Below are 27,526 nucleotides of genomic sequence, written 5' to 3'. Positions count from 1 at the left end.
AACCCAGGGCCCACTGCATCAGCATAAGGAGGAGCATGTGGAGGACTGTGCAACCCTCCAAGGATATTCCTCCCCAGACCATTACTGACCCACCACCACACAGGTCATGCTGGATGATGTTGCATGCAGCATAACATTCCCCATGGCATCTCCAGACTTTTTCATGTCTGTAATGTGCTCACTGTGAACCTCCTCTCACCCGTGAAGACAACACCACTGAATTCTGGTGTTCTCTGGCAAAGGCCAATCAAAGCACAGGTCCCACTAGAGGACTTTTTGCCCTCATGCCATCGTCTTGAAGTTTGTTTGTGACAGTTTGGTCAGAAACATGCACACCAGTAGCCTGCTGGAGATAATTTTGTAGGGCTCTGGCAGTGCTCATCTTGTTCCTCACACAAAAAAGCAGATACGGGTCCTACTGCTGGGTTGTTGCCCTTCTACACCCCTGTCCACCTTTGTCTCCAGTTATCTTTCATGCTCTTGAAACTGTGCTGGGAGACACACCACACCTCGTTGCGACAGCATGTATGAATGTGCCATCCTATAATCCGTGCAACCTGATTAGGTTGTAGGTATTTCCTCATGCTATGCAGACAGTGACAAGGACCCTAACAAAACACAAAACTAAAAACAAATCAGTCAGGAAGAATAAAGAGAAAACAATTGTCTATGGCACCACCTGCAAAATAATTTATTTTTTGGAGGTGGTCTTGCTGTTGCCTCTCCAGTCATGGACACTCATTTAACAATCACACTTGTCTTTGAGTTAATCTATCATCATTGTGTATTTTGAAATCCTCATTTCCTTTTGTAGATTACCTGAATTTGTTTTACTTTTGTTTTTGAACCTTGTTGCATCTTGACCACCTTAGTTGGACATAGAACGTTACGTACATATTGAAATACATTGATATAAATTAAAATGCAATTGTACTGCCACAGTCTGCTTGCTTTATGCTCGTGCTTATTTAATACCATTATGCACCCTGTTTGTCAAAAATAACAAGAAAGGGCTGTAGGACAGAATAGAGTCATGACTTTTAATGAAAAATCTTCTCTGGGCTCACCCAAAAGAAAAGATAAAAAAAAGATTTTCAGCCATGAAGTTGGTCTGTGGAGCTTTGTCTGTGGTGCTGCAATAATTCCGTTTGAGGACATGTGCATGATAGTAATAATAAGTGATGAGAAGGGTGTTTTGCAGGTTTGTAATACATGGCTGTTATACAATATCAAAAGGCCATTTCTATCAGAAAGCCACCTCACCGATGGGGAGGTAAGTGAATGGCTCCCCTCCCCCACTCGCTCTCTCTTTCTACAGATGTCTGCCCCTTTTTCAGCAGAAGGCACGTGGACAGGGCCTGCAGGGCAGGAGGCTGCCTGCCTTGCCTTCATCTGGCCACAGGAGATGAGAGAGTGTTCGCTCATGCTCATCTTTCCTCTTTTTATCTTGAATGTTTTTTCTTTTCTCACATTTCCCCATTACTCCATCAGGAAATTATTCAATATAAATGTATATAATATAATTTTTATGTATAATATTTTGAAATAGTGCAAGCCAGAATTGCCTAATCATTCTCATGAAGCGGAAATCTGTCCATATTTTCTGGCCGAGCTTTATTCTCTATTGTTGAATGTGTTTAAATAACAGAGATTATCCAACATTGTGACCTTCAAGATGTGTCACAATGTCCATAAAGCACCTTAAAGGAATCTTATTTCAGTTCTAAAAAGGTCAGAGTTCTAGGTTTGTGTTTATTCAGCGCCACTGAGAGCACATTGCTAATGTGTTTATAGAAGGTGTGTAATTAGCCTCAAGATCAGGGAAAGTTTGTACAAAGATGAATCATTCACAGATTCTGCAATTATTAACACCAGTGCGAAGACATGTCCACTTATGTGATTGTAAGTGGCATGTCATCAGACGGGCCTGCATAGATTTAAGTGATATCACCACCCAAGCCCTTGTTTTCCCATCCAGTGAGATGCATCGTTTGGGCCAGATGAGTGTTTGTAAGTATGTCTGTGTGAATGATTGTCCTTCAGGACTGCTGATGGGGCATCTGGACAGGCTGAGACTGCAGTTGCTGGTGTGCTGTGATTAAGTATGGAAGCTAGCTCTCTGGTGCTAATGGCCACCATGTGATTCGCTAAAGTGAGTAGCGGGGAAGACCAAGAATGAAATAATGGGAGTAAAGGATGTTCTAGTCGTCATGAGGAAATGATTGCAAAATGATCACTCTTACCGTAGCTATTTAGTCCAGTCCATTATGGAAAAAATCTATCAAGGAAGTGTGGAATTTTTCTTGCACCTCCTTTGTGTGTGTTGTGTATTTTTTATAGTAAGTTTTGAATATCCAGCAGCTGAAACTAGAGCTTTCATTCTTGTCTCCTCAGATATGTGGCAACGATTATTAACAGAAACATTATGTTTAATAAAGCAGTATAAGCATTAAGAGAAACTAAGCCATAACCTTTACAGAGAGGACAAAGTCAGTCTGTCTGTCTATCGATCGATCGACATCCATCCACCCACCCATCCACCCATCCACCCATCCATCCATCCATCCATCCATCCACCCATCCACCCATCCATCCACCCATCCACCCATCCATCCATCCATCCATCCATCCATCCATCCATCCATCCATCCATCCATCCATCCATCCATCCATCCATCCATCCATCCATCCATCCATCCATCCATCCATCGAAATACTTCATGCCACTACATTTCTTGCTTTGTTATAAGCATGACAAGGCAAACGCAGCTGAGAGCAAAATCAATCACTTTATGTTCAACCTACCGTACATCAAATCATGCAGAGAACATCCAGCCTCTTTTGTGTTGCCGTGTGTGCGCACGGCTGTGACTGTGAGTCAGTTCTCAAATTCCTGCATTAATTTGTGCTATCCACAGAGGTCTTGGAGATAGATAGAGGGAACTTTGCAATTCCTCTACAGCCCCTCTTGCAGTTTAATTTCCCATGTCTAAATGTGCCATCTAATTCTCAGATCTCATGTCATTTAATGCTGTTATCTCTTTCTCCTGTGCTGTGCTCTTTATAATGAGAATTTAAGAGTCTGACACACATCAGAAAGCTTTCACATATTAATAAATTGACGGTCTCTTTTCCTCAGATTTTCGGTGCCATAACAGTCTGTACAATACCATGAAAAGACGCTTTTATGAGATGGTAAGGAATAATTATGTGGACTGAAATTAATTTTAAAGCTGTGACTAGAGACTAGAGGCCGGATGAGCTAAATATTATCAAACCAATGCCAATGGTCATGTGCTTTTGACCCCTGGCTGAAGTGAGTAATTTATCCTTCCATTCCCATGTCCAAATGCATTGCAATCTGTCATTTTGGACATGTGCTTTAACTCAAACTAGGCCAGACCATTCTATATTCTCTTCAGAAAGAGTTCAAGGTGACCTGTAATGTTGAATATCTATGCAAATCCCAAACAATGGGTGGTTTACTGTACTCATTGGTTTTAACTTTCTCACCAGCGAAAGAATCAGATCTCCACAGCAAAGCGGACCAACCTGTTCTGTCTCATGCTAAGAAATTAAAAAACTGGATTGTACAGGCTGTACTGTACCTGACAGAACCTGAAAACGATATGTTGTTTTTCTACTTGTCCTCCAAAGTATTGAAAACATACAAAAATGGTTTCCAAAAGAAACTTTGTTAAACTCATAAACCTTTAGCATGTTGTTTATGTTATTTAATAGACAGGAAATGGCATTCAAAATCAAAAATCTACTTGTGATGTTCTGTATAGGCCGGAAATTAGTTTAATCTATTGGGGAATTACTGGATTGTAAAAAGCTAAAAAATTAAATGGTTTGATGATGATGCTTGTATAAAAAGATGTAAACAAGCATCGCTATTGTGAACGTCAAGGGGAAGGGAGTTCCATAGGCGGAGGGCATCATAAATAAAACCACCCATGGTAGTTCATGATCAACCAGCGTACAAACCAGCTGAATCATTGTGGATACACAGGTCATAATGACTCCTTAAAACAGTTTAAAGTAGTTAATAAATGCATTCATAAGTGCAGGAAGATTCAGAAGTACTAAAACGTCTTAAAATTCCCTCCCTGAGCAGCGGCAGCTAGCACCAGCGTTCACCTGAAGTTTAAAGTAAACCTTTAATAATGTTATGTATTATTACAATTTAAAACAACTTTTTTTCTATTTTAAAATTAAATGTATTCCTGTTATGGCAAAGCTGATTTTTTTTTTAGCAGCTGTCTCTCTAGTTTTCATTGTCACATTATCCTTCAGATCTCATTTGCTGATATGGTGCTCAAGAAACAATTTTTTATTTAATATCATCAATGTTGAAAACAGTTGTGCTGCTTGGTATTTTTAATTAATAGAAAGTTCAAAAAAAGAACAGAATTTTGTAACATTATAAATGTCTTTACTTTTGATCAGTCTAATTGGGTAAGTTACTCTAAAAAAGTAATTAATTGCTAATTACTAATTTCATCTTCAATAGTGTAATTAGATTACTGTACAAATTACTTTCACCAAAAAGTATTTAATTACTTATTACTAATTACTTTCGAAATCCTGTACCAATCTCGACTAAAGCCTAGTTCAGACTGCATGAGTTTCAAACTCGTCAGCTCACTGCTCTTTTCACACTGCATGACTATCTGGGGGTGTTCAGTATCTGCTGTGTTCACACTTACCAATGGATCGGCGACAGAGTGGTTCACACTGCATGACTATACAAGAGGAAAAATCGGCGAAAACGCTCTTTCTCCGGTGCGCAATCTACCCAACATTCCCAACCAAACACACGTGCGATGTGACAAGTGAACAACGCAAGATCACACGTGCGTCAGACCGGAGCGATACCCGCACGATACTTAGAATTGTTATTAAAAATAATAAACTGCAGAAAGTTTGCGCTCAAATTGTCTGTGTGCTGATTTGTGGAGTTTGAGGTAAATAAATCATTTTGCAATGAGTTGCGGTGGTGGCTTGTCGTGCAAATATTTGGCCTTTGTTTCTGTTTGATATAATTGTAAAAATATCTATTAAAACACTGATATTATGTCTATAACTCCTTTCTGAACCTCCCGCTGCCCTGTATCTCACTTTCTCATTTGCTGTCAGTCATCGGCAATGTAATTTTCAGTCAGAACTCATTTCACACAGCAGGAGTTTGAATCGCCGACAGGTCCAGATATTTAGCATGGCAAATATCTCGCAGCCGTCGGTGACTCGTCTGCGATTCTCTCTAATCGCATCTTTGATCATTCACACTGCTTGATTGTCACTCGCGTGCACGAGCACTGATTTGCCTATGATCTTGGGCGTTTGTCTAGCCTGGATGCCAGCCGAACCTAGCCCCGCCCACAACATTTTTAGGTCAGGCAATTCGGTCTGGCATCTCTCCATAGAGTAGTAATTATCCCCGAACAGAAACTGTTCGGACCAATGAAATCATCAGGGCGGGCTTTAGACGATGACGGACATATGATCAACAGTAACGTAATCATGCACGTCATCAAAGGTGCTTGGATTATATTTACTCGAATCCTAAACGGAGAGCTTGTTTGTATATGCATTCACCTTCACAATTTCTCTCAAAGATGATGATCATGTTGGTTAAGTACTTTGTGTATCATTAAATTCTTTTATTTTTTTACAACTAAGATCGTTTTTTCCAGCACGTGTGCAGACAGGGTTGCCAAGTTTTTACAACAAAACCTGCCAACTACTAGCCCTTAAACAATAGCTTCTCGGGGGGTTCTCCGGGGGAAAAATGGTGTTTGGGGGGTAAAATGTGTGTTATTTTGGCAAGATTGCCTGCTAAAATTCGCACTCATCGGCCTATATATCACATAATAGTCGCTCAACCCTTTCGATATATAAAACAACCGCGAAAAAAAAACGCGGAACTTGGCAACACAGTGCAGTTGAGCTCTGTTGACATTTGACAATGCGTCGCTTCGTTGCTCTGATTGGTTGTAGGTCTATCCAATTGATGTCTTTCCTGCTTCGGTTAAAACACGCCTCATAATCACAGCCCAATGGTGCAGTTTCAGACTCATATTCTGACTAGAATTGAGTATGACCACGTCAGGCTAGCGTTTGTCTGCGATTGTGCAAAACCTGTCGGCGAGTCAAAATCGGGGCTAAAATCGGGCAGTGTGAACTAAGCTTAAGTTAAGTGATTCAAGGATAGACATTAAACGACTCATTCAAATAAATAATTTAAAACAACATACATTTTTCTTATAAACTGAGGAATTACAAATGTGATAATATATAAAAACATGCATTTTAAAGTTACACTTCAGATTTTGTGGTTAATTCCACTATTATATTATATTATATATAATTGTTCTACAGTCTATAAACAGTAGTTTAATTGCAGAAAACATAAGAGTTAATAAATTACAGTAACTAATTACTTAGTAACTATATACATCTAACACTGGTCTAATACATCCTTGCTAAAAGAAAAGAAAAACTTTACTAAGTGGTAGAGTATTCCTTAGGAGAAACAAACAAAAAAAAAAAAAAAAAAAAAAAAAATATATATATATATATATATATATATATATATATATATAAATGGCCTGCATTAATAGATAATTAACAATACTACCAGGAACAAGTATATAAAGAAATGAAATGGGCTTACTTGTGATTTGTTTATTCTTTGTTTATTTAAAGCAAGCAGACAAGGTAGGGTCCAGTATACCCTAATTTCAAACTGAGGAATGAAATTACACTTCCATTCTTAGAATGAGATGCTCTGAGAAGCTTCTTCACACTCTCTGAGATATGCGGGCGAAATTCCGCTAACATTCTGACTGATGAAGGAGGGATGAGTGAGTGTGATCACAGTCTTCAAAACCACCTCAGTCCCAACTACATCACAGACTCCTGGAGACAGACAGATATGACACTGTTTGAACCAACACTCTGTTGTCAGGGGGAAGATGGATGGCTTCCCTTATCTGTCTTGACTGTTTATGACTGAGGTAGAGTTCGCACCGAGAAACAGACTCCGAATCCATTGAGCTGAATGAATGAGTTTTGTGCCTGACTGAAATGGATTTTTCGGTACACAAAAAGAGAAAATGTTTATCTTTTGTTCAGCGGTATGATCATATTTTCCAAATACTGTGGTCTTCTTTGTTTGCCTGTTGTTCTGACTGATTATGCAATGCTTAAACTAGTATTTAAAAAAGCCCTCTGTCAAGATAATATCCTTTGTTCAGAGCTTTTCTTAAAGGGTTAGTTCACTCAAAAATTTATTAATTATTAGTCATTAATTACTCACTCTCATGTCGTTCCAAACTACACGTGATGCAATGAGATTCCAGCGTCAAGCTATTTGTCTGTCCACACCAGACGCGACGCAACTAAAATCAATCAAAAACCACAACCAATCAGAACAGTGTGGGCGGGTTCTCACACCAGAGATTAATCTACATTGATTAATTAAGACATCTGTTTAATTAACACTTTTAAGGCTCAGAAAGGTAGTAACCAAAGGTGTTTAACAAGTGACTCCAGTGGTTCAACCTTTATTTTATGAAGCGTTGAGTATACTATTTTTGCCCCAAATTAAATCCATCTTTACAATGGAGTCCGTGAAAATATCAGCTAAACAACTTAAATTATGTATTATTAAGCTTTGCTGACTAGTCAAATGTAATCTAAATATACAGTATCCTTCATTTTTTACAGTATAATAAGGCCATAGTTATTTTTACAACAGTGCGAATGGTATCTTTACTAATGAAGAATATGATATTATTTCTGGGCTAAGTGTTTTTTTTCCCTCTCAGTATTTATTTGGTGTCTAACAGCCTTTTCCCTTTTTTTAAACCTTTTCCTTTTACTATGTTGTGGCTTACCCCCGTCCATCTCGGGTCAATCACAAGCGGACGGCACTAAATATAGGTATAAATGGGTTCTATTTTGGAGACGCTTTGTGATCCAGTCACTTGAAGCCTAGTGTGAACTTGAGTATGTCCTGAGTTTTTTGATAAGAAAGAGATCAACAGCATTAGGCTTGTGCGGTCTTTAATCTCTAATGGCTTCCTGTGAATCAGACATGTTGCAGGTGACTTGTTTTTGTTTTGGAACGCCACGTCAGTGTTCTTTATCCAGCTTTTACACACATAACCAATCTCGCAATTGAACTCACTAATTTCCTTTCTCTCCAAAACGGACAAATCACTGCTGGAGGCGATGTTTCTAATACTGTTTTCATTGATGTGCGGTTGCATAAGTGCTGTGAGTGTGTGTCTGTTCCCTATTGCATAAATGTCATTCCCAGAACAATCTGGCAGACCTCTATTTTGAGATGGGCAAAGCCGGTCGACACGTCACATCCACTGTGGTCAGCATTTGTTGTGGCTGCTTTTAGTTCAGACGTCCTGTCTGACACACTCATTAATGTCAGCATTTCTCTCTCTCTCACTCACTTACTCACTCACTCACTCACTCACTCACTCACTCACTCACTCACTCACTCACTCACTCACTCACTCACTCACTCACTCACTCACTCACACACACACACACACACACACACACACACACACACACACACACACACACACACACACACACACACACACACACACACACACACACACACACACACACACACACACACACACACACACACACACACACTGTGTCTCCTGGCAGAACCACCAGGTTGTTTGTCCTTCTAAAGCAGAGAATCTTCTGCTCAACTTCTGAGACAGAAAAGCTACAATCCTAGTACTTCATGCTCTGTTTGTAAATATATCAAGCTGAAACACCTGCTCTGGGTGACATATCTGTTTTCAACATGTCAGCTATGGAAAGACTTCTGCAGGTGTTATTTGTTATAAGTACGTTGCAGTGCCATATTACAATACAAGTGAAACAAACCATGTTTGATCTTGTAATCTACTGAACTGCATTATCATATTGGCAACATACTACTAGTAACAAACAAATAACTATTCAATATTCAGCTAATATTTTAAGATTATTAGCATTGGCCAATAACAACCTGGTAAACAGAAGTACTATATGTCCAAGCATTTATCGGTTTAATTTTCTTAGGGCTGCAACTAACAGTTATTTTAATAATACTTTTTTATTTATCTTATTAAAAAAGGCCACTTTTTTAATTAACAAAACTGAGGGCTATGAAAACATATACCGGTAGTGACTATATCTACACTTACAATATATATATATATATATATATATATATATATATATTAAAAAAAATGGTAACCATGGTTTTGCTTTAGATCGATAGTTTAACTATGGTATTTGTGTGGTTATTCAATTGGTAATTAATGCGTCAAAAATATGGTTTTACTTTAATAAATTCATGGTTCATTTTCATAAGGTTTTATCTGTGCTATACATTATATGTAAAAAAATTACTAAGTGAAAGAACAGTTTAAATCCCCATGTTAAAATGATATTTAATTTAAAAAAAAAAAATCAGCAGGAATTAACACATTCGCTATTGAGAAAGTTACCCGTTACTGTCATTTCTTAATTTCTTTCTTTATTTTTTTCTGTAAATAGGCTATAAGAAACATTTTACATTTATATTCAATTACATGCACTCTAAAAAATGCTGGGTTAAAAACAACCCAAGTTAATTGACAAACCCAGAAATTGGGTTTTTTGAATGGGTCCATTCACTGGGTTCAAACAACCCAGTTTCTGGGTTTGTCCATTTTCAACCCAACTTGGGTTGTCTTTAATTAACCCAGCCTTTTTTAGAGTGAGCTTTTATTCCTTTACAGTTACTATCCTTATAAAATACTTGAATTACTTGTTGACTTTTAAACCTATATTTAGCAGCGATTTTAGCTAAATTAATGTTTTTGCGCCAAATATTAAAGTTCCCGTTCTTCGCGATTCTATCTTTCAAACTTTAGTTGGTGTGTAATGTTGCTGTTAGAGCATAAATAATACCTGTAAAATTATAAAGCTCAAAGTTCAATGCAAAATAGGGGGCGTGGTCTTGTTGCTCTCCCACGTGGAGAACAGCGCGCATTCAGCGCTTGCATCTCCCCGTTATGGTAAGATGCGGGACCTTTCCGGGCAAAGTGCGCTAAGCTGCTGTCCAATCACAACACGGGAAGCGCTGGCCCAATCAGAACTCGTTACGTGTTTCTAAAGGAGGGACTTCATAGAACAAGGAAATCATCAGGCCATTTTTAGGACAGAGGAAACAGCGCTGTACAGAAAAGTAAATTGTGTGAAAAATACTGTTTTTTTTTACACGTGAAACAAGAACTCATGTTATATTGCACACTGTAAACATAATCAAAGCTTCAAAAACACACGAAGAACGGGACCTTTAATCGGATCCCTCTCCACTGCGTTCTGTCTGTTTGACGTGTATATATGCCTGCCTGCCGCGCCAGAGTTTAGTGAAGTTTGAAGCTTAATGCAGACTGTCAGGACACACTTTCATACATAACAGAAATACTTGCGTGAATTGGATGATACATGTACCTTTCCTGCAGTTTCCACTCCAATATTTTTAGATGCATTTTGTCCATAGAAATTAAATATTCAGTGCTGTAGTTTAGCTTAACAGGGGGAAGGACGAATCAATAAAGAGAATTGTTTTCAATGATTTTTTTATCGAACATTATCATTTTGTTGGTGACTATTGCAACCTTTAGTTCACATTTGTTACCTTTGGCTTTTGGCTTGCTCAGTTGGGGACACTATATTTTCAACTATCAAGTCAAGTCAAATCAAGTCAACTTTATTTATATAGCGCTTTTATCATGACAATTGTTTCAAAACAGCTTCACAATGTTAAACAGGAAAATGTTGCAACAAAATTTGATTCGGCTGTACAGTTGTTCTGGAGAAAACTATTATCAGCTCTATTCAATTGATCATATAGCGACAATGTGGGCAGATCTACTAATTTAACTATATTGTTATAACAATATTTCTGATCTGCCTGCATTGACACTATATGATGGCTAAAATCACGACAGCACCGTTTTATCAAGAGCGACTGTACAGCCAAATCAAAATATGTTTACACTATTTTCTGTAACCTGTTTAAAACTGTGAAGCTGCTTTGAAACAATCGGCATTGTAAAAAGCACTATATAAATAAAGGTGTCTTGATTTCACATTGCATGAAATTACTGTATTGGCAGAGCCTTTGTTGTGCTTTGTGTTTTTCTGGAATGAATGCACTCTTTACATAAGCAAGTCTTTTCATCACAGTGGAAATCCCATCGCTCTACTGTAGCCTCACGAGTGAGGTGCTACGTGTTGTCTGTGTCCCTAAGAAAGTGTGTTGTTTGTGCAGGAAAGCGCTGGGGGGTGATTACATCAAACATTACATCAAACATTACATCAAACATTCCCCCTGAAGGGTTGGTTGCAGGGAGCCGGAATTTCCTATACTGGGATTGGTGAACATATTTTGTGAGGATGCAGTAGTAGAGATAAATATTGAGTGGTATAATATTGTTTGGCATAGCAACTACTGTCTTCACTGAGAGGGAACCACCTGCTCCAGGGTAAGACTAGTGCTTGCGCTACCCTTGTCTATGAAATCATTCCCCGACGGATGTTTATGCTGATCTTGTTGTTGTTGAAGTTCCTTGGAGGTAGTGCTGCATGTCACGTTACGTCATAGTGAGATTGTCTGCTCACCAAGGAAATGGATGGAGGAAGAATTGTTTTGAGGAGACGTATCAAAGCATAATACATATTTCTGTGATTAGTGAAGCTTTTCCACCTTTCTGCGAACGTCTGGAAACATTGTAAAAAATCAGCTTCCTCCGGTTTTTCTGGAAATGGTGGAGTGGCATAATGAAAGATGAGATACGGCGAGAGAGAAAGAGACAGATGAAGAAAGACTCTACCTGCAGGTGATTCAGGTCAGCGCTCTCGCAGAGGAGCCGCTGCCACGGTTACAATCTCTATGGAAACTAGGTGGTGTTCCGTTGCGTTAGAACCATAGATGCCTCATTAAAGCAGCTTTTTCTATGGGCTGCTATACATAAGCCATCCGGCATATTGGAGCGGTCAGTGCCGGTCTGAGAAAACTCGAGAGCAAGTTGACTGTGCATCTGCATCTGTAGTTAGATGCATTAATGAAAATCTATATCTGCAGTAGACTTCAGCAGATGATTTCTCTAAACTAACACAATAGACATTATTCACATCTTTGACGGGAATGAAAGGGAAACTGTCATAGACATAAAGCTCTAATTGGGTTGTACAGAGGAGGCAGTAGTAGAGACAAATATTGAGTGGTATTATAATGTTTGGCATAGCAGCTACTGTCTTCACTAAAAGGGAACCACCCGCTCCGGGGTAAGACTAGCACTACCCTCGTCTATGAAATCATTACCCGGCGGATGTTTTCTGCTGAGCTTGTTGTTGTTGAAGTTCCTTGGAGGTAGCGCTGCATGTCGTGTTACGTCATCGTGAGATTTTGTCTGCTCGCCAAGGAGATAGATGGAGGAGGGATGTTTTGAGGAGACGTATCCCAGCATAATACATATTTCATGTTTTTGAATTGTCCTGCAGACGAAACACTGCAAAAATATCTTTCCAAGAAACTTCAGTAGCCATAAAGCTCTAGACAGCATGAGCTGTGGAAAATTATATGTGAGCTTTATACAGCGGATGCCAATGAAAACACGGCAAGTCTATCCCATACACCCTCGCTTTCATACCTATCATGGCACTGCTCTGTATAAGGTCTATAAAATACGAAATTAAAAAAGACATTAAGAAGTTAACAACATGTAATATTGAGTTACAATTCATATAAAAACACAAACCAACACATTCCCACCTGTGAAAGGTTATCCCATTTCTTTGGGAAATTAAATCTTGGGTGTTTCACGACCAGAAGCTGCGCAATATTGTGGCGTCAATGATTTATACTGTGAGTGACAACACGCTGACTGTTCCAAGATGGCGGGCAGCTGACGTGTCTGAAATGGTGGAATGTGGTATCTATGTGGACAAATGTATGGCTAGAACTGCCATCCTGATGTTTTGGATTATCCACTTGCTGGCAATTGCCGAGACGGATCTCACGAAAATGCGTATAAATAGTACGAGTTTGCAATCTCGTGGAATGTATACGGCAAAATGAGTTTTGGTGTGCTTATGGTACGCGGTTTTTCGCGTGCATATGATCTGCACTTTATGGCGTATTATACATACGAACCCCCCACCCCACCACCCTAAACCTACCCAAGAGCGTGTCATATGCACGCGAAACGAAAAACCGCGTACCATACGCACGCCAAAACTCATTTTGGCGTATACATTCCACGAGATTGCAAACTCGTACTATTTATACGCATGACCATGAGATCGTGTTGCAATTGCCAGCTCACTGAGTAAGTCCATATGGGACATACACCTTTTCAGTTTTGAGTTAAATATTGTTTATTCATAACCTGTGGTGGACAGATGAGTCAACATTTTTCCTTGACAGCCAATGGAGGAAAATGTTTTGGGTTGGACTAGATTTTGTCCATTGAGTATTGTATAGTGAGGGACTTTGGGATGTCATCGGAAAAGGAAAGGTGGAACAGTTGGAGCATTTTTGTATTATAAAATAATACTTTTGTTTTATTGTTTATTTAATTTTGAGTTTATGCACCAGCACTGATAACAATGAAAAGTAAAGTAGTTGAAGCATGTAATGTAATTTAAATGGGTAACTTTTTGAGAACAATGCACATTTTTTTTTAATTGCTAAAGCTAACTGATGCTTAAACATTACATTTATGCTGCATTTATTTGATTAAAAATGCAGTGAAGACTTCTGCTTAATATTTTAACTGACAATTTTTTTTAGGATTCTTTGATGAAATAGAAAGTTCAAAGGAACAGCATTTGAAATAGAAGCAGGGAATGTCCTTGCTGAAAAAATATTAATTCCTTAAAATAAAACTTACTGAATCAAGCATTTTGAACAAGAGTGTATATTTGACATAGTTACCAAAATATACTATATTTACAATATTATTCAGAAATGTTTTATTTAATATTGGATTCTTGTACAATTGAATGATATGAATACTAATATGAGGAAACACATTAGTTTGCACTAAATTGCAATCATTTCTGTTTTCTAATATATATAAATCAGCATAAGTATTTTAAAAGCTCTGAAATGGAGGAGTGAATTGGCAAAAATGTGTCTAGAAATATTGTTATAAGTAGATTTCCTCTGGTATTTCCTTCCTGTGTGGTGGCTTCATAAAATAGCCACATACTAATCCGAGCCTAAATTAGATTTGCATGTGTATGTCTGCGTGTTCATCCAACCATTAATGTGCATGAATGTGTGCGTCTGTTTGTTGACTGATACTCTTTCCTTTGAGGAGACTTAAGAGTGTGTGTGTGTGTGTTGTGATCTTTGGAAGAGTTGTTTGAGTGTGCAGGCTCTTGCTCCTGGCTCTAATCTGATTCTATAAAGTGCTTAGGAGGATCTTTGTTTCCATCTGCTGGTTTTCACTCTGTTACATCACTGCAGCTGGCAGTGTGTGCGTGTGTGTGCGTGTGTGTGTGTGTGCGTGTGTGTGTGTGTGTGTGTGCGTGTGTGTGTGTGTTTGTGTGTGCGTATAGAGGGAGGAGCTTAATGGATCTTCTGATGACATCAGACACTCGCATAGTAACACACGTGCATTGGACATGCACTGCCCCGAGCCCTGTCTGTCTCTCTCTTTCGCTCTCATACGCCTGATACATCCTACTCTTTTGTTTTTAAAAGGGCGACACTCTGGGATATGAATGAATATGATAATGGACTTTGCAAATTATATTGCTTGAGTACTTGCACAAACAGCATAATTGTGGTGATTGAATCACGGGTGGTTCGCAATCATCAAAGCAAGGATTTAGTGGAGGACATAAAAGATTTATGAAATCATTTCTCAACCATCCATCTTCATTTTATTTTATTTTATTTAATGTTAACCCATTTTCTCTTCAATAATGTAAATCAAGTTTAGATTTAAATGGAACTGAGGACACTGTACTATACTTATTGGTAGCTAAAAGCATAATCAAATTAGTCAATGTATTTAATAAATGAACATGGAAGGAGCATGATATTGTGAATATGATTACTCCAAAGCTGAAGTTTAGAATTTTTTTTAATCTACCTCTCAAACAGATACTGTGGCAGTACCAATACCATGGTATTTTGATATACTGTTCCGTTCAAAAGTTTGGGGTTGGCAAGATTTTTAATGTTTTAAAGTTGCTTTTTATTTTTATCAAGGCTGCATTTATTTGATCAATAAAACAGTAATATTTCCGTTATTCCATTCTTTGGTGTCTCATGATCCTTAGAAGTGATTATACTGATTTGGTGCTCAAAAACTTTTTTTATTATTATCAATGTTAAAAAACATGCTAAATGTTGGAAATAATTGTGGTTAAGGTATTTACTTTCAATAAAAAGTAATTAAATGTGGGAATAAAGTGCCAAATAAAATGTTTAATAATAATAAAAGCATTTATTGGTTAGGGTAGGTGTAGGGAGGGCTTTTAGTGTCCCTTTATGTTGGCCTCCATTTATTAATTTAAATAAAAATAATAATTTCCACTATAATTATGGCATCCTGTTAATGTACAACAAGACTGAGGTGCAAATAGTATGTATCTGTCAAAATAAAGTATACATTTACACTTTGCAAAGAACTGCTACTTTTATATGATGTAAGTATCCCTGTTTTCACTTGGCAAATAGCATCTACAGCTATTTGCTCTTAGTGTAAATATCATCTAGTTGCTATTAACATTTGGTGAAAATAGCATCTATCGCTGTTTACACTAGTGTAAATAGCTAGTATCTTCAAGAAAATATATTTTCACTGAGTGTAAATAGAATCTAGTTGCTATTAACACCTTGTGTAAATTGCCTCTATTGTGTCTATTTGTGTCTGGCTTTTTAATTTTGTGAAAATATCCAGATATTACTCCAAAGTTCTGTGTGCACAGATTCAGTGTGGGCCTGCCGATAGCATAATAGCTATTTAGATTGTTTTAGCAAACTAACAATCAGTTCTGGCTCCATTTTAGTGTGAAACAGAGAAATATGTCACACCACAAGTTAAAATTTGATGGAAGTGCCATTTTCATGTCAATGTTGAGGAAGTCTGGTGTGGATTCTGACCGAGCTTCAAACTGCTCTGTTGTTTGTGTTTGTGTTTCAGATCAACTTGAGGCTCATCTTGGTGAGTGGAAAAACAAAAGAGTTCCTGTTCTCGCCAAACGACTCAGCGGCCGACATCGCCAAGCATGTGTACGACAACTGGCCAATGGGTGCGTGATGATTCACATCTTAAAACACACACGTTGCTTTCAATGTGTCCCCTGGTAGAAAATGTTGGCTCTTGTTGAAGGATTTTCAGGCTATTGTTTGCTGCCGTTGAGTAGATTCCTCTCTACAACCTTTTCCTGTTTTCAGATAATCTGAGCCACAGACAAATCTGAATCTGACTCAGTGGTAATCCCATGCAGAGCTAGATTCCACTCACTGTACACTGACCTAAAGTCAATGACATTATTTAAGGAAAAAAACAGAGTGTCTGAGTTTGTGTGTTTATACATCTGTCTGGGCGTCTCTCCGCCTGTGCCCAAAGACTGTGGTTTGCATTCAAATATTCCAGATACTGTTCTAGTAAATTTGTGGGCTATTATATACACACATACTGCTACCTCTGAATTTTAGAGAACAGCAGATGGCATTCAGACTCCTCTTAAATCTGTTTCTCCACTGTGTCTTGGCAACCCATCTGAAACTGCAAGTGCTTTCAGGGATGTGGCCACAAGCTCAAGTTGAGCATTTTCCACCTGATTGACCTCTAAAAAACATACTGTGGTATATTTTTTCTTACCAAGATTTCATTTATTTGATATAAAATTTAATAAAAACAGTAATATTGTTTAGCCATTACATCAGGCCTCATGATCCTTCAGAAATCATTCTAATATGCATTTACATTACATGCATTTAGCAGACACATTTATCCAAAGCGATTTACAACTGAGGATTACAGGAAGCGATCCGTCATCAAAAGGCGAAGAAACGCAAAAAGTGCATTAAATACGAAGTTCTGGACATTACTCAGAGTAGCATAAGCTAGAATAGGGATGGAATAGAGAAAAATAGAGAAACAAGAATTATACTTTTTTTAAATGATAAGATTAAGTGCTTACAGAAGAGATGAGAGCTGATTTGATGCTCAAAAACATTTATTATCATCAATTTGAAAACAGTTAATATTTATTTACTATTATTATTATTATTATTATTTATTATTAACTATTTATTAACAACTTAATATTTTTTTGGAAACCACATTACATTTTTCAGGATCCTTTGATGAATATAAAATTAATTTTTTTTATAACATTTTAAATGTCTTCATTGTCACCGATCAGTTTTGAGTGATCCTTGCTGATTAAAAAAACATCAGATTCCTTTCTTTCATTACAAAAATCTTAATAAAACCTCAAACTTTTGAACGGTAGTATATATGGCACTCAATGGTTAGCATATTAATATCCAAATTCTTATTGAATTTACTATGTGATATTACAAAGTACCCTAAAACAACCAAACAAACACAAGAAAAACAACCATGATTTTACCATTATTCCATGTTCCAAAAACATGGCAGTAACATCCCTGCTGAAAAATCTTAAATCAGCCTATGTGAATATAGGTCTACAAGCCTAGTCAATCTTGCTATAACGGATGTGTTGGTTGACCAACTGACTAGCTAAACCATATTTAGCTAGTCTAAGACCAGAAAGACAACTTAGGCTACATTTTTAGCTGGAATAATACATTTGTATGACCATTTATTGCTTAATTCAAATTCAGGGTTTATTTAAGTTCATTTATTTTTAATGTCTTGCTTTAAATAGCTCTTATGAAAGTCATCGGCCCTTAATTATAGAGAATATTGTTGAAAAAAGCAAAGGTATACAGTGAAAAGAAAGGCTTTCTTTGTTGTACAGTTCGTAAACTCTATCGGTCTGCGATTGAATCAGAGTTTTATTCATAGCAGATGAGCACAGCACATCTCGACCTCTTGAGGACACAGAATGACCCGCACAAGAGTCTTGTGATTTAATCTCCATTTGGATTGAGCGAAGAATGAGAGAGATGGGTGGGTCGTATGAATGGATAAATGAATGACGAGGAAACATTGGAAAACTAACGAAGGAGTAATGTAGAAAGATTGTTAGAAATGAATTTTTTTTCTTCATTTACTCATATACTCACCATGTTCCAAACCTTTGACTTTCTTTCATCTGTGCATAATAACTTACATTTTTTTCTGTTTCTTGTTTGGCTTCAGATTTGTATATTTTGTGAACAAGACAAACATGAATCCCTCTCATTCGTTCTGTCTTTAACAGACTGGGAAGAAGAACAAGTGAGCAGTCCGAACATCCTGCGCCTCATCTACCAGGGCCGATTCCTACACGGCAATGTGACGCTAGGAGGTGAGCTGCCCTCCCACACTCCTCATTACCATTATTTTTTTTGCATCACACATGCTCTGTTACTGATTATTTATTAAATCATTTTCCGAATCATGAGTCTGACAGATAAGAAGTTTCCTGGCCTTTTCTCTGCCATGTGAATTTGCTGTCCCATTGGACTTTTATGACTGTACAGATATTTATTTTGGCTTTGTCTTGGTTTATTTCTGCCCAGGGCGCAGTACATTTTGGTTCTATCACAGTTCAGCTGATTGTAGGGATGTACCCCAAAATTCAGCTCCCAGTACCAATACACATAAATGTTACTATTCTGAAGTCATGAATAGAATTCACTTTATAAAATGAACTTAATATTCTCACAATTCGGTAGCAAGTTTTTCATGGAGGGAAAGGAAACAAGGAGGAGAGGAAATTCTTTGGGCGTGAACAGGAAGCATTTGTTTTATTTGTCTGACCGTCCCTTTAAGTAATTATTAAAGATTGAGTGGGTTTGAGTGGGATAGATCCTATCTATCTATCTATCTATCTATCTATCTATCTATCTATCAATCTATCAATCTATCAATCTATCAATCTATCAATCTATCTATCTATCTATCTATCTATCTATCTATCTATCTATTGTGAATAAAAACAGAATGCAACGATGTGAAAGTTTAAAATTTCAATATTTTATTCAGAATGCAACATAGATGACATCAAATATTTAAACTGAAAAATGTATAATTTTAAAGGAACTGTATGTAAGAAATGTATTTTAATTAATAATAAAATGGCCCTGATATGTCACTAGACATTAAGAAATCATGTTAATTTCAAATACTTATATCACTAACAACAGTAGTCCGGCCAGGATATTGTCATTTTAAAGTTGCTGTTGCAGCCCTCAACTGATGTTGATGTTGTCATGTTGTGTTTTGGCCTGAAGCTCCGCCCTCCATCTATCTACCAATCACGAAGTCAGTAGTGTTTCGGCATCTGGGTTGCCAGATCTGCTCTAGTTACCACAGCTGCAGCTACAAACGTTCCTGCTGATCCTGCAGCCTATCTGGCATCCTTGGGTCATGGGGGAGGGGATTGTGATTGCAGTACCAGTTTTGGCCACACTCTTACATACACTTCCTTTAAGGAAATATAAGTTGATTTTAAATTTCATGGCATCAAGACATCTAAAAAAAGTTGGGACAAGGCCATGTCTGCCACTCTGAGAAGCTCTTTTTATACCCAATCATGTTTCCAATTGGCCTAATAAATTGCAAATTGGTCCTCCAGCTGTTCTTTATGTACATTTAGCTTTTCTGGCCTATTATTGCTACCTGTCCCAACTTTTTTGGAATGTGTAGCTCTCATGAAATCCAAAATGAGCCAATATTTGGCATGACATTTAAAAATGTCTCACTTTCAAAATGTGATGTTATCTATATTCTATTGTGAATAAAATATAAGTTTATGAGTTTTGTAAATTATTGCATTCATTTTTTATTTACAATTTGTACAGTGTCCCAACTTTTTTGGATCTGTCTCTCTGTCCGTGTGTCTGTCTGTCTGACAATCTTGGCTAAATTGTGTTTAGTTAAGACCATAGAAATGTTTCCCTCTTAGTACACAAATACATTCGGTATTTGTTGCGTTTTATAAATATTTGTGACGTGAAAAGTGTAACTACTATTTACTCATATCTAATGGGTTTTGCAATATTTTGCTACGGCAAACTTTTCCCATAGCTGAGTAAACAGCTTCACTTTTCGGACTTTTCGCTGATGATGTGACGGTGGCGCGCAGGCAGAGTTTGCCAAAGAAGTGTCACTTTGATAATACACGCTGACAACTTGATTCAAGAGAACCAAGGCATGAAGACCTGTGGGGCAGAAGGCAGCAGAAGTGGTCTCTGAGTCAGTGACAAATCTCAATAAGCCTTAATGCTAAATGCTTCACTCTCATCCAGGGGTTTACTTGCCATCCTGTTCTTCTGTCCATTACTTTATCCCCTTGAAAAGTTTCTGTGGTATCGTAGATGTACAGCTGCATTAGTCTCTTGTGTGATAATTCAGTCTAACACACTTACACTTTTTTTTCTTGTGTCTTGCAGCTTTAAAACTGCCTCTCGGAAAAACCACAGTGATGCATTTAGTTGCCAGAGAGACGCTGCCCGAGCCAAATTCCCAAGGTAACCATTCTGCCCTTTCTCTTTTCTGTCCACTCCTCCTTAACTTTTTCACACGCTCCCTGCCTAACTGCAGCCTTCACTTATGTGGATCATTCTCAACCTCTGCCAATATTTCAGTCTTTCAGAGGATTTAAAATATTGTATCGCCAAAATGTAAAAGATCCTTTCACATGGTGATAAAATAGGAAGACAAATAACTATGAATTCAACATTTTAATGACAATTTAGAGACAAGTGTTGCACTATTTATTGATTTATGATTTCAACATACAAAGAAGTATGAGTATGTATGCATGTTCACTATATAAGTCGTTACAGTTTTTCTCAGTCCCTTTGGTACATTTCTCAGATCAGAATTGAAATTCTCAAAATTGTTCAATCTTCCTGTTCAATCAACCTGTTCAATCTTCACATCATTGTGTCACTTGTGCACATCATAAAAGCAGTTTCTTATTTCTTTGAACAAGTTGTCTTGGTACATCCATGCAAATGATTGTACAATTCTCTACCGTTTCCTACATTATCAATTGCTTATGTCATGTTGATCAAAATGCATTATAATGGGTCTCTGTTGAACAGTCTCACTCCCACAACATTTAGACATTGGTTCATAGCATAAATCTTTAAATGCAAAATGTTTGAACAAGTTGTCATAATATGTCAGGCATATTGCTATACATTTCCATTAGACATTCACATTTCTACTTTTGTTTTTCAGTTTTTTTCTCTCTTTGCTATGCAGTGCTGTCTTTCCCTTTCTGTATCGCAATGACATGGTCTGTCAACAAATTATAGTACAAACAGTAAAAGCGTAAATGGGAAACTTGTCCAATCAAACTCCCACATACACTAATGTAACCTACAATTTACAATGATCGTCATCAAAATTTTAGCCAAAATTTACATCAGAACATCGCTGTAGACTGTTATATTGACAACATGACTAAGCAATTTGACTGTCTTATCCATACACAGTGACTTGTCATTCTGATGGCACTGACATTGACACTGATATTTACTTTTGAGAGATAAACTAAGGATTTTGAGCAAGAGACTGGCTTTTGCAGGTGTTACATGGTGGTTTGCTATTTGTACGAATTGTTTTGAGAAATGCACTTAATGTTTTGCAAATGCCTAGGCTGATTCAAGAAATGTAACAAAGCGACTGAGAAAAACTGTAATTTGAAGAAAGATAGTTATTGTTTTGGTATCAAACACTTCACAATAAGTTTCATTTTTTTTTAACATTAGTTAAATAGATTAGTTAACATGAACTAACAATGTACAATACTTCTACAGCATTTGTTAATCTTAATTCATGTTAATCTCAGCATTTACTAATACACTATTAAGATCAAATGTCGCATCTGTTAACATTAGTTAATGCTAATGATGATAAACTGTAACTTGTGAACTAACAACAACGACAACTAATAAATTCTATAAAAATATATTGTTCACTTGTAGTGATATTTAACGCATTAATTAATGTTAACAAATGAGACCTTATTGTAAAGTGTTACCATTATTTTTTTTATTGTCCTTTAGAATATTTTTTAGCTGAACTCAGTGTTTTGGAACAGAACCATTGTTTTGTTTTTGTACGGTAGTTTTAACAGCCTGTGTTTTTGTTTCAGGTCAAAGGAACCGGGAAAAGACTGGAGAGAGCAACTGTTGTGTGATCCTGTAAACACATCCCTCAGAATGAGTGTATCCTGTCACCTTTCGCCCATGCTGCTTAAAACACAACTACTCACACCTGACCGCAACGAGAGCTTCACTTCACCTGGAAAAAAATAATAATAATCACACCTGAGAGAGAACAAAACCAGGCTCTGAGAACACATAGTCCGTATTTAAACCAAAAGATGTCAAGAAAATCCAACCTGGAGAGCAGCAGATAATAAAACGCCATCACCCTCACACACGTTGCGTCATTCTACCTTCATGTACACCCAGCAGACCTGTAACTCGATTCATCATGCACACTCTCTCCTTCCCTTTCTACCAGTTTGCACACGGAGGAGGCACTTGTATCTCATTGTAAACCTGAATGATTCAGTGAGCAAGAAGAGACTCAACCTTGATTCTTCCTCTCAGGAGGTAGACGTGTGAGTGGGGAAATGAATTTACACAGGGTCTGATGAACTTTTCACATTAAAAGATGCACCACGTGCTCACCAGGCTTGGCTTAGATCCGGTGCAGAGGCGAAAAGGCATGCCATCACCTACGTCTGAAATAATAGCACACGCTTCACTGGCGGTTTAACCTCCGCACCACACGCCCTTCCGATGAAATGCTAATCGCAACATGTAGTCTATCGATTTCAGCGAAGGAGAACAAGTATTGATGTGCCTGATGAACGTTTTAGAAATGTTTATTATACGTTTCCATGTGTTTTAAATACCCCATTCTGGTCCTGGAGATCCAGCGTCCTACTTTAACAAGTTCCGGTGCTTGATGTTTTGAGCGCAGGAGTCGGGACTTTGCAGGAAGTTAGTTCTCCAGAAGGTTTGATTCACTCATGGAAAGTCTAAATAATCCGTAATGAGTAACAGTGACATTTGCGGCTGTGTTTTGACAGTCAAACAGTGTTGCGTCTGCCCTCTTTAGATAGATCTGAGCTGCTCTCTTTCAGGAAGGGTAAGATTTATCCCTTTATTTTCTAAGTGTGGTGGTGTAAATTAATGCTTGCGTTTGGAGCCAGAAGATAACTATGGAATGAAGTTGGGCTTGGTTTCTATTTCCCCTTTCCTAATAGATATAAAATCTGTTTGCACAAACATGAAAAATGAGCTGTTTTTATTTCTAAATCTGTGTAATTTTTCTTTCTCCTCCCTTTTTAATATTTTTCCAAATGGGAATTGTATTCGAAGGTTACATATGTGTAGAGTATATTTAATATGAATCTTATAGAGAACATAACTATAGATTGTTGATATATATTGGTGTCTAGTGTATGATAGTCTAAAAACAGTTAGCACATTAGCATTTGGAGCAGTGAGATGCTGACAATGTCGTGTAAATTAACAGCAGCAAACCCCTCTCTAATGGCTGAAGAAATTACTGTACCGGTTTCTTGTCTTTCTTTTTTTAATGTTCATAATTTGATATTTTTTTCTTCCTTTGTCTTCTTCTGTTTATGTGGTCTTTGCTTTCTGTGTTTTAACACCGCACTAGGTCTGAAAAATATTGGTCCTTATCAGGGTTCAAATCTGTACAGAGCTGAAGTTTTTAAAAATATAATTGTAAATAAAACTAATGCTTCTCATTCTCTAAACTACAAATGGAAATACATCTATAAACTGAATAAAGAATACAGAATATTGAAGTGAAATGACTATTGCTTCATGTGTTCATCTTCAGATTGCTTATAATGAATATGAGAGAGCAATATGGCAGGAGAGGGCAATAGAGGGAACATTTGACGGGTTGAAATGAGCTTTTTGGACACTCTCTCTCTCACTCTCTCTCTCGCTCACACACACACACACACACACACACAGAAAATAACTATTTTACATTATATTTCAGTATTAATATTTTTAATCGAGTAAATGCAGCCTTGGTGAGCATAATAGAAAAAGACTTTCTCTTTTTAGTTGTATTAGTCTTTTACAATCGCTATGACAATTTTTTCAATACTTTTAACAATTTTCCTAAACCTTTAACGCAGTTAGCACAACATTTCATTTTAGGTCAAACCGTTCTTGTCTGTGCCTCACATAATGCAGGTCTATGGTCACCACCTCAAAGGGCATACACAGAGAAGTCCAAATTAAACAATCCCCCATCGGAAGTACACATTGATGGCCTAAGACACGAAACGAGCGGTTTGTGTGAGAAAACGAACAGTATTTATATTGTTTTTACCTCTTGTACACCACTACGTCCGACTGATCCGAGGGCGCGCGTGCGTGTTTCCTGTTGTGACATTTGCGCGTTCTGGCTTTAGTCTGCACAAGCGCGGAAAGCGCCGGAAGTGGATCTCTCGCGCGTGTACATCTCTCATTGTTTACACAGAATTTGGGATTTTGTAACCTTTCACTGAAGATTTAAACATATTTAGACGTACAGGACATCGCAATGGAAGAAGATTTCGATATATTAACAGACAATGTTGAATTTTTTTCACAACCATATTTATTTGAACCAGAATACACTGATCAAGAACTCAGAACTTCAGCTTGTCCAAAATGCTGCTGCCAGATTTCTTTTAAAGCGTCGTAAATATGAAGATGTCACTCCTATTCTTAGATCACTTCATTGGCTGCCGATTTGTCAGAGAATAGATTTTAAAATTCTCCTCTTCGTCTATAAATCCCTTCATAACAAAGCGCCTGTCTATCTATCTGAACTCCTTCACTCCTATACTCCTTCCAGAAGACTCCGTTCTTGTGATCATGCTTTGCTGGTCGTTCCACGCGCTAGACTGAAGCGTAGAGGTGAGCGTGCATTTGCGGTAGCAGGGCCACGACTCTGGAATACCCTGCCTTTAGAGATCAGGCTGGCCCCTACGCTGTCTATTTTTAAGTCACTGTTAAAAACTTTTCTATTTTCTTTAGCGTACTGATTACCCTGATGTGTTTGACTTTTAAAAGTTGTGCTTTTTATTTTTTACTCTGTTCTGATTTTATTTTTATGTATGTATGCTATTCTTGACCTTCTGTAAAGCACTTTGGTCAGCCTGGGGGCTGTGGGAAATGTGCTATATAAATAAAATTGAACTTAAACTTGAACTTGAACAGAGCGATGGAGGAAGCATCTGCTGCATCATCACGTCTTCAAGCCTCACAGAGACAGAGATCTCTTCAAAATTGGTGGTGTTCTTGTAGCAAGTGTTGTGAGATGCCAACAGAAGTGGAGAGCATATGTTGTCACGAATGGAACATAGCAACGCCACAACTACAAGACAACGACGAGGACATTGACAGTATCGCATCACACACCTGCCTGAAGATCCTGAGTTTTCTCCGCTGTTGAGTCGCGGCGTTTTGCACGTTGTGTTTAGTTTGCCACGTATAAACTGGAGGCGACGTCCAAGGCCAAAGGGACCCAATGGCACGCTGTTAATAGAGTGAGTAATGTGTTGTATTTTTTATTATTATTGCAACGAGTATGTCAGTACTATGTGATCCACTCCTTGCTTTGTAAAATCATCAGGGGAAAAATGATCGCTGCAGACCCTCCACAACTTTAGTATGTTTATGGGTGTGTTGATATCCAGCCGAAGAGCAATCAACCATAACTCCAAGAGAGCACGCTCATAAATTGGGAATTTGTGAAAACTCACCACTCCCGGATGAGTTCGCGCAAGCATACGTAATTGTTTTCTTTTACGTCGGTTTAAACATCCAGGATAAGCGCAAATTAGTACCATTTCTATTAGCCGTTTCACCTATAATCTCTGTTTTGTGTAAACATTCAGAGACGTACACGCGCGAGAGATCCACTTCTGGCGCTTTCCGCACTTACGCAGACTAAAGCCAGAACGTGCGAATGTCACAACAGGAAACACGCACGCGTGCCCTCGGATCAGTCGGACGTAGTGGTTTTAAGAGGTAAAAGCGATATAAATACTGTTCGTTTTCTCACACAAACCGCTCGTTTTGTGTCTTAGGCCATCAGTGTGTACTTACGATGGGGGATTGTTTAATTTGGACTTCTCTTTGAGGTGGTGACCATAGACCTGCATTATGTGAGGCACAGACAAGAACGGTTTGACCTAAAATGATCAAAATTGAAACTAATGGGGAAACAAATACTCCTACATCTCTGATGCCCATGAGGTAAGCTAAAACATATCAAAATTTAATTTCAAAGTGAACTATCCCTTTAAGGTGTTGATGTTCTTTCAATCACATAATCATATGGTATACAGTAAAAGAGGGCCTCTTCGGGCTTTTCTTATGTAAAATAGGAACAAAAAAGAGTAAAATAAAAATATTATTTATTAAATTAATTAATTTAATTTATTAAAAATAAAGTAAGTATAAAGAGTAACAAAAAAAAGAAAGAAAGAAAAATACCTGCATGATGGAGAGGAAGATGAGTACCAGGACAAGGGAGAGAAGCGGGACAAGGGCAAGGTAGAGGAATGCATGGACAAGGTAGAGATTGAGGAGTTAGAATGCATGGCGGCACTCACAGAAGGACCAGAATTATAATAAAAAAGCTACTATCATAGACCATGTCATAAACCATAGGTTATCATACAGAGAGGCTGGTGAACGAGTACAGCCAAATCTTATCCGGTGGCCTCCATTATCCAGAATTTTCAAGAAACCAATAGGTAGGATATTGAATAAGGGTTTTTCCTCCTGCAAAGTGTAAATTCTTTTTACCATGTCGTACAGTGAGTCTATGCCTCTGGTCTCTAATATGTAGCCTAATTGTATTTTGTCTATCTGGATTCAATCTTTCTCCCTCAGGGAGCAGAGGAAAGCTACCAAATGACGAACAGGAACTTGCTATTGTCAACATGTTGATTGGTGATAATGAAATAAAACTGAAGGGCATTCTATAAAGCGACTTTGAGATAGGTCATTTATTTTATGTATTGAATGTTTGCAGCAAAATAAACAAAATGCATGCATTTACTAAAAAAAAAAAAAAAAAAAAAAAAAAAAATTGTGGAGAGGCTTCAAAAGACACATTTATGATCAATAAAATATGCTGTATATTGTATAAATCAAACCCGACATAAAATAATGCAGTTTCTGTAATTCCTGGTGTTAGTGTTTTTATGACATTGTGCTATGATTGACTAAATATCCCTGTCAAAAGAGAACATGTATATGTTTTTG

The 27,526-nt window shown here is 37.6% G+C and overlaps 1 protein-coding gene across 2 annotated transcripts in view; it reads left to right on the top strand.

Moving 5' to 3' along the window:
* Window positions 1-24,057, top strand: part of ubl3a (ubiquitin-like 3a) — a 33,356-nt gene extending 9,299 nt beyond the window's left edge. For both annotated transcript variants that reach the window (XM_067432962.1, XM_067432961.1), the window contains exons 3-6: window positions 16,248-16,356; window positions 18,466-18,552; window positions 20,642-20,719; window positions 22,357-24,057. In XM_067432962.1, the coding sequence (XP_067289063.1) occupies window positions 16,248-16,356; window positions 18,466-18,552; window positions 20,642-20,719; window positions 22,357-22,409 (327 nt within the window). In that variant the 3' untranslated portion in view covers window positions 22,410-24,057. The remainder of the gene's footprint in view (window positions 1-16,247; window positions 16,357-18,465; window positions 18,553-20,641; window positions 20,720-22,356) is intronic.
* The last annotated feature ends 3,469 nt before the right edge of the window (window positions 24,058-27,526 follow it).

The sequence above is a fragment of the Pseudorasbora parva genome, chromosome 23 (genome assembly GCF_024679245.1).
Source record: "Pseudorasbora parva isolate DD20220531a chromosome 23, ASM2467924v1, whole genome shotgun sequence".
NCBI classification, from domain to species: Eukaryota; Metazoa; Chordata; class Actinopteri; order Cypriniformes; family Gobionidae; genus Pseudorasbora; species Pseudorasbora parva.
Note: the sequence above shows the minus strand (reverse complement) of the source record. Positions and strands in the feature narration are given on the sequence as shown.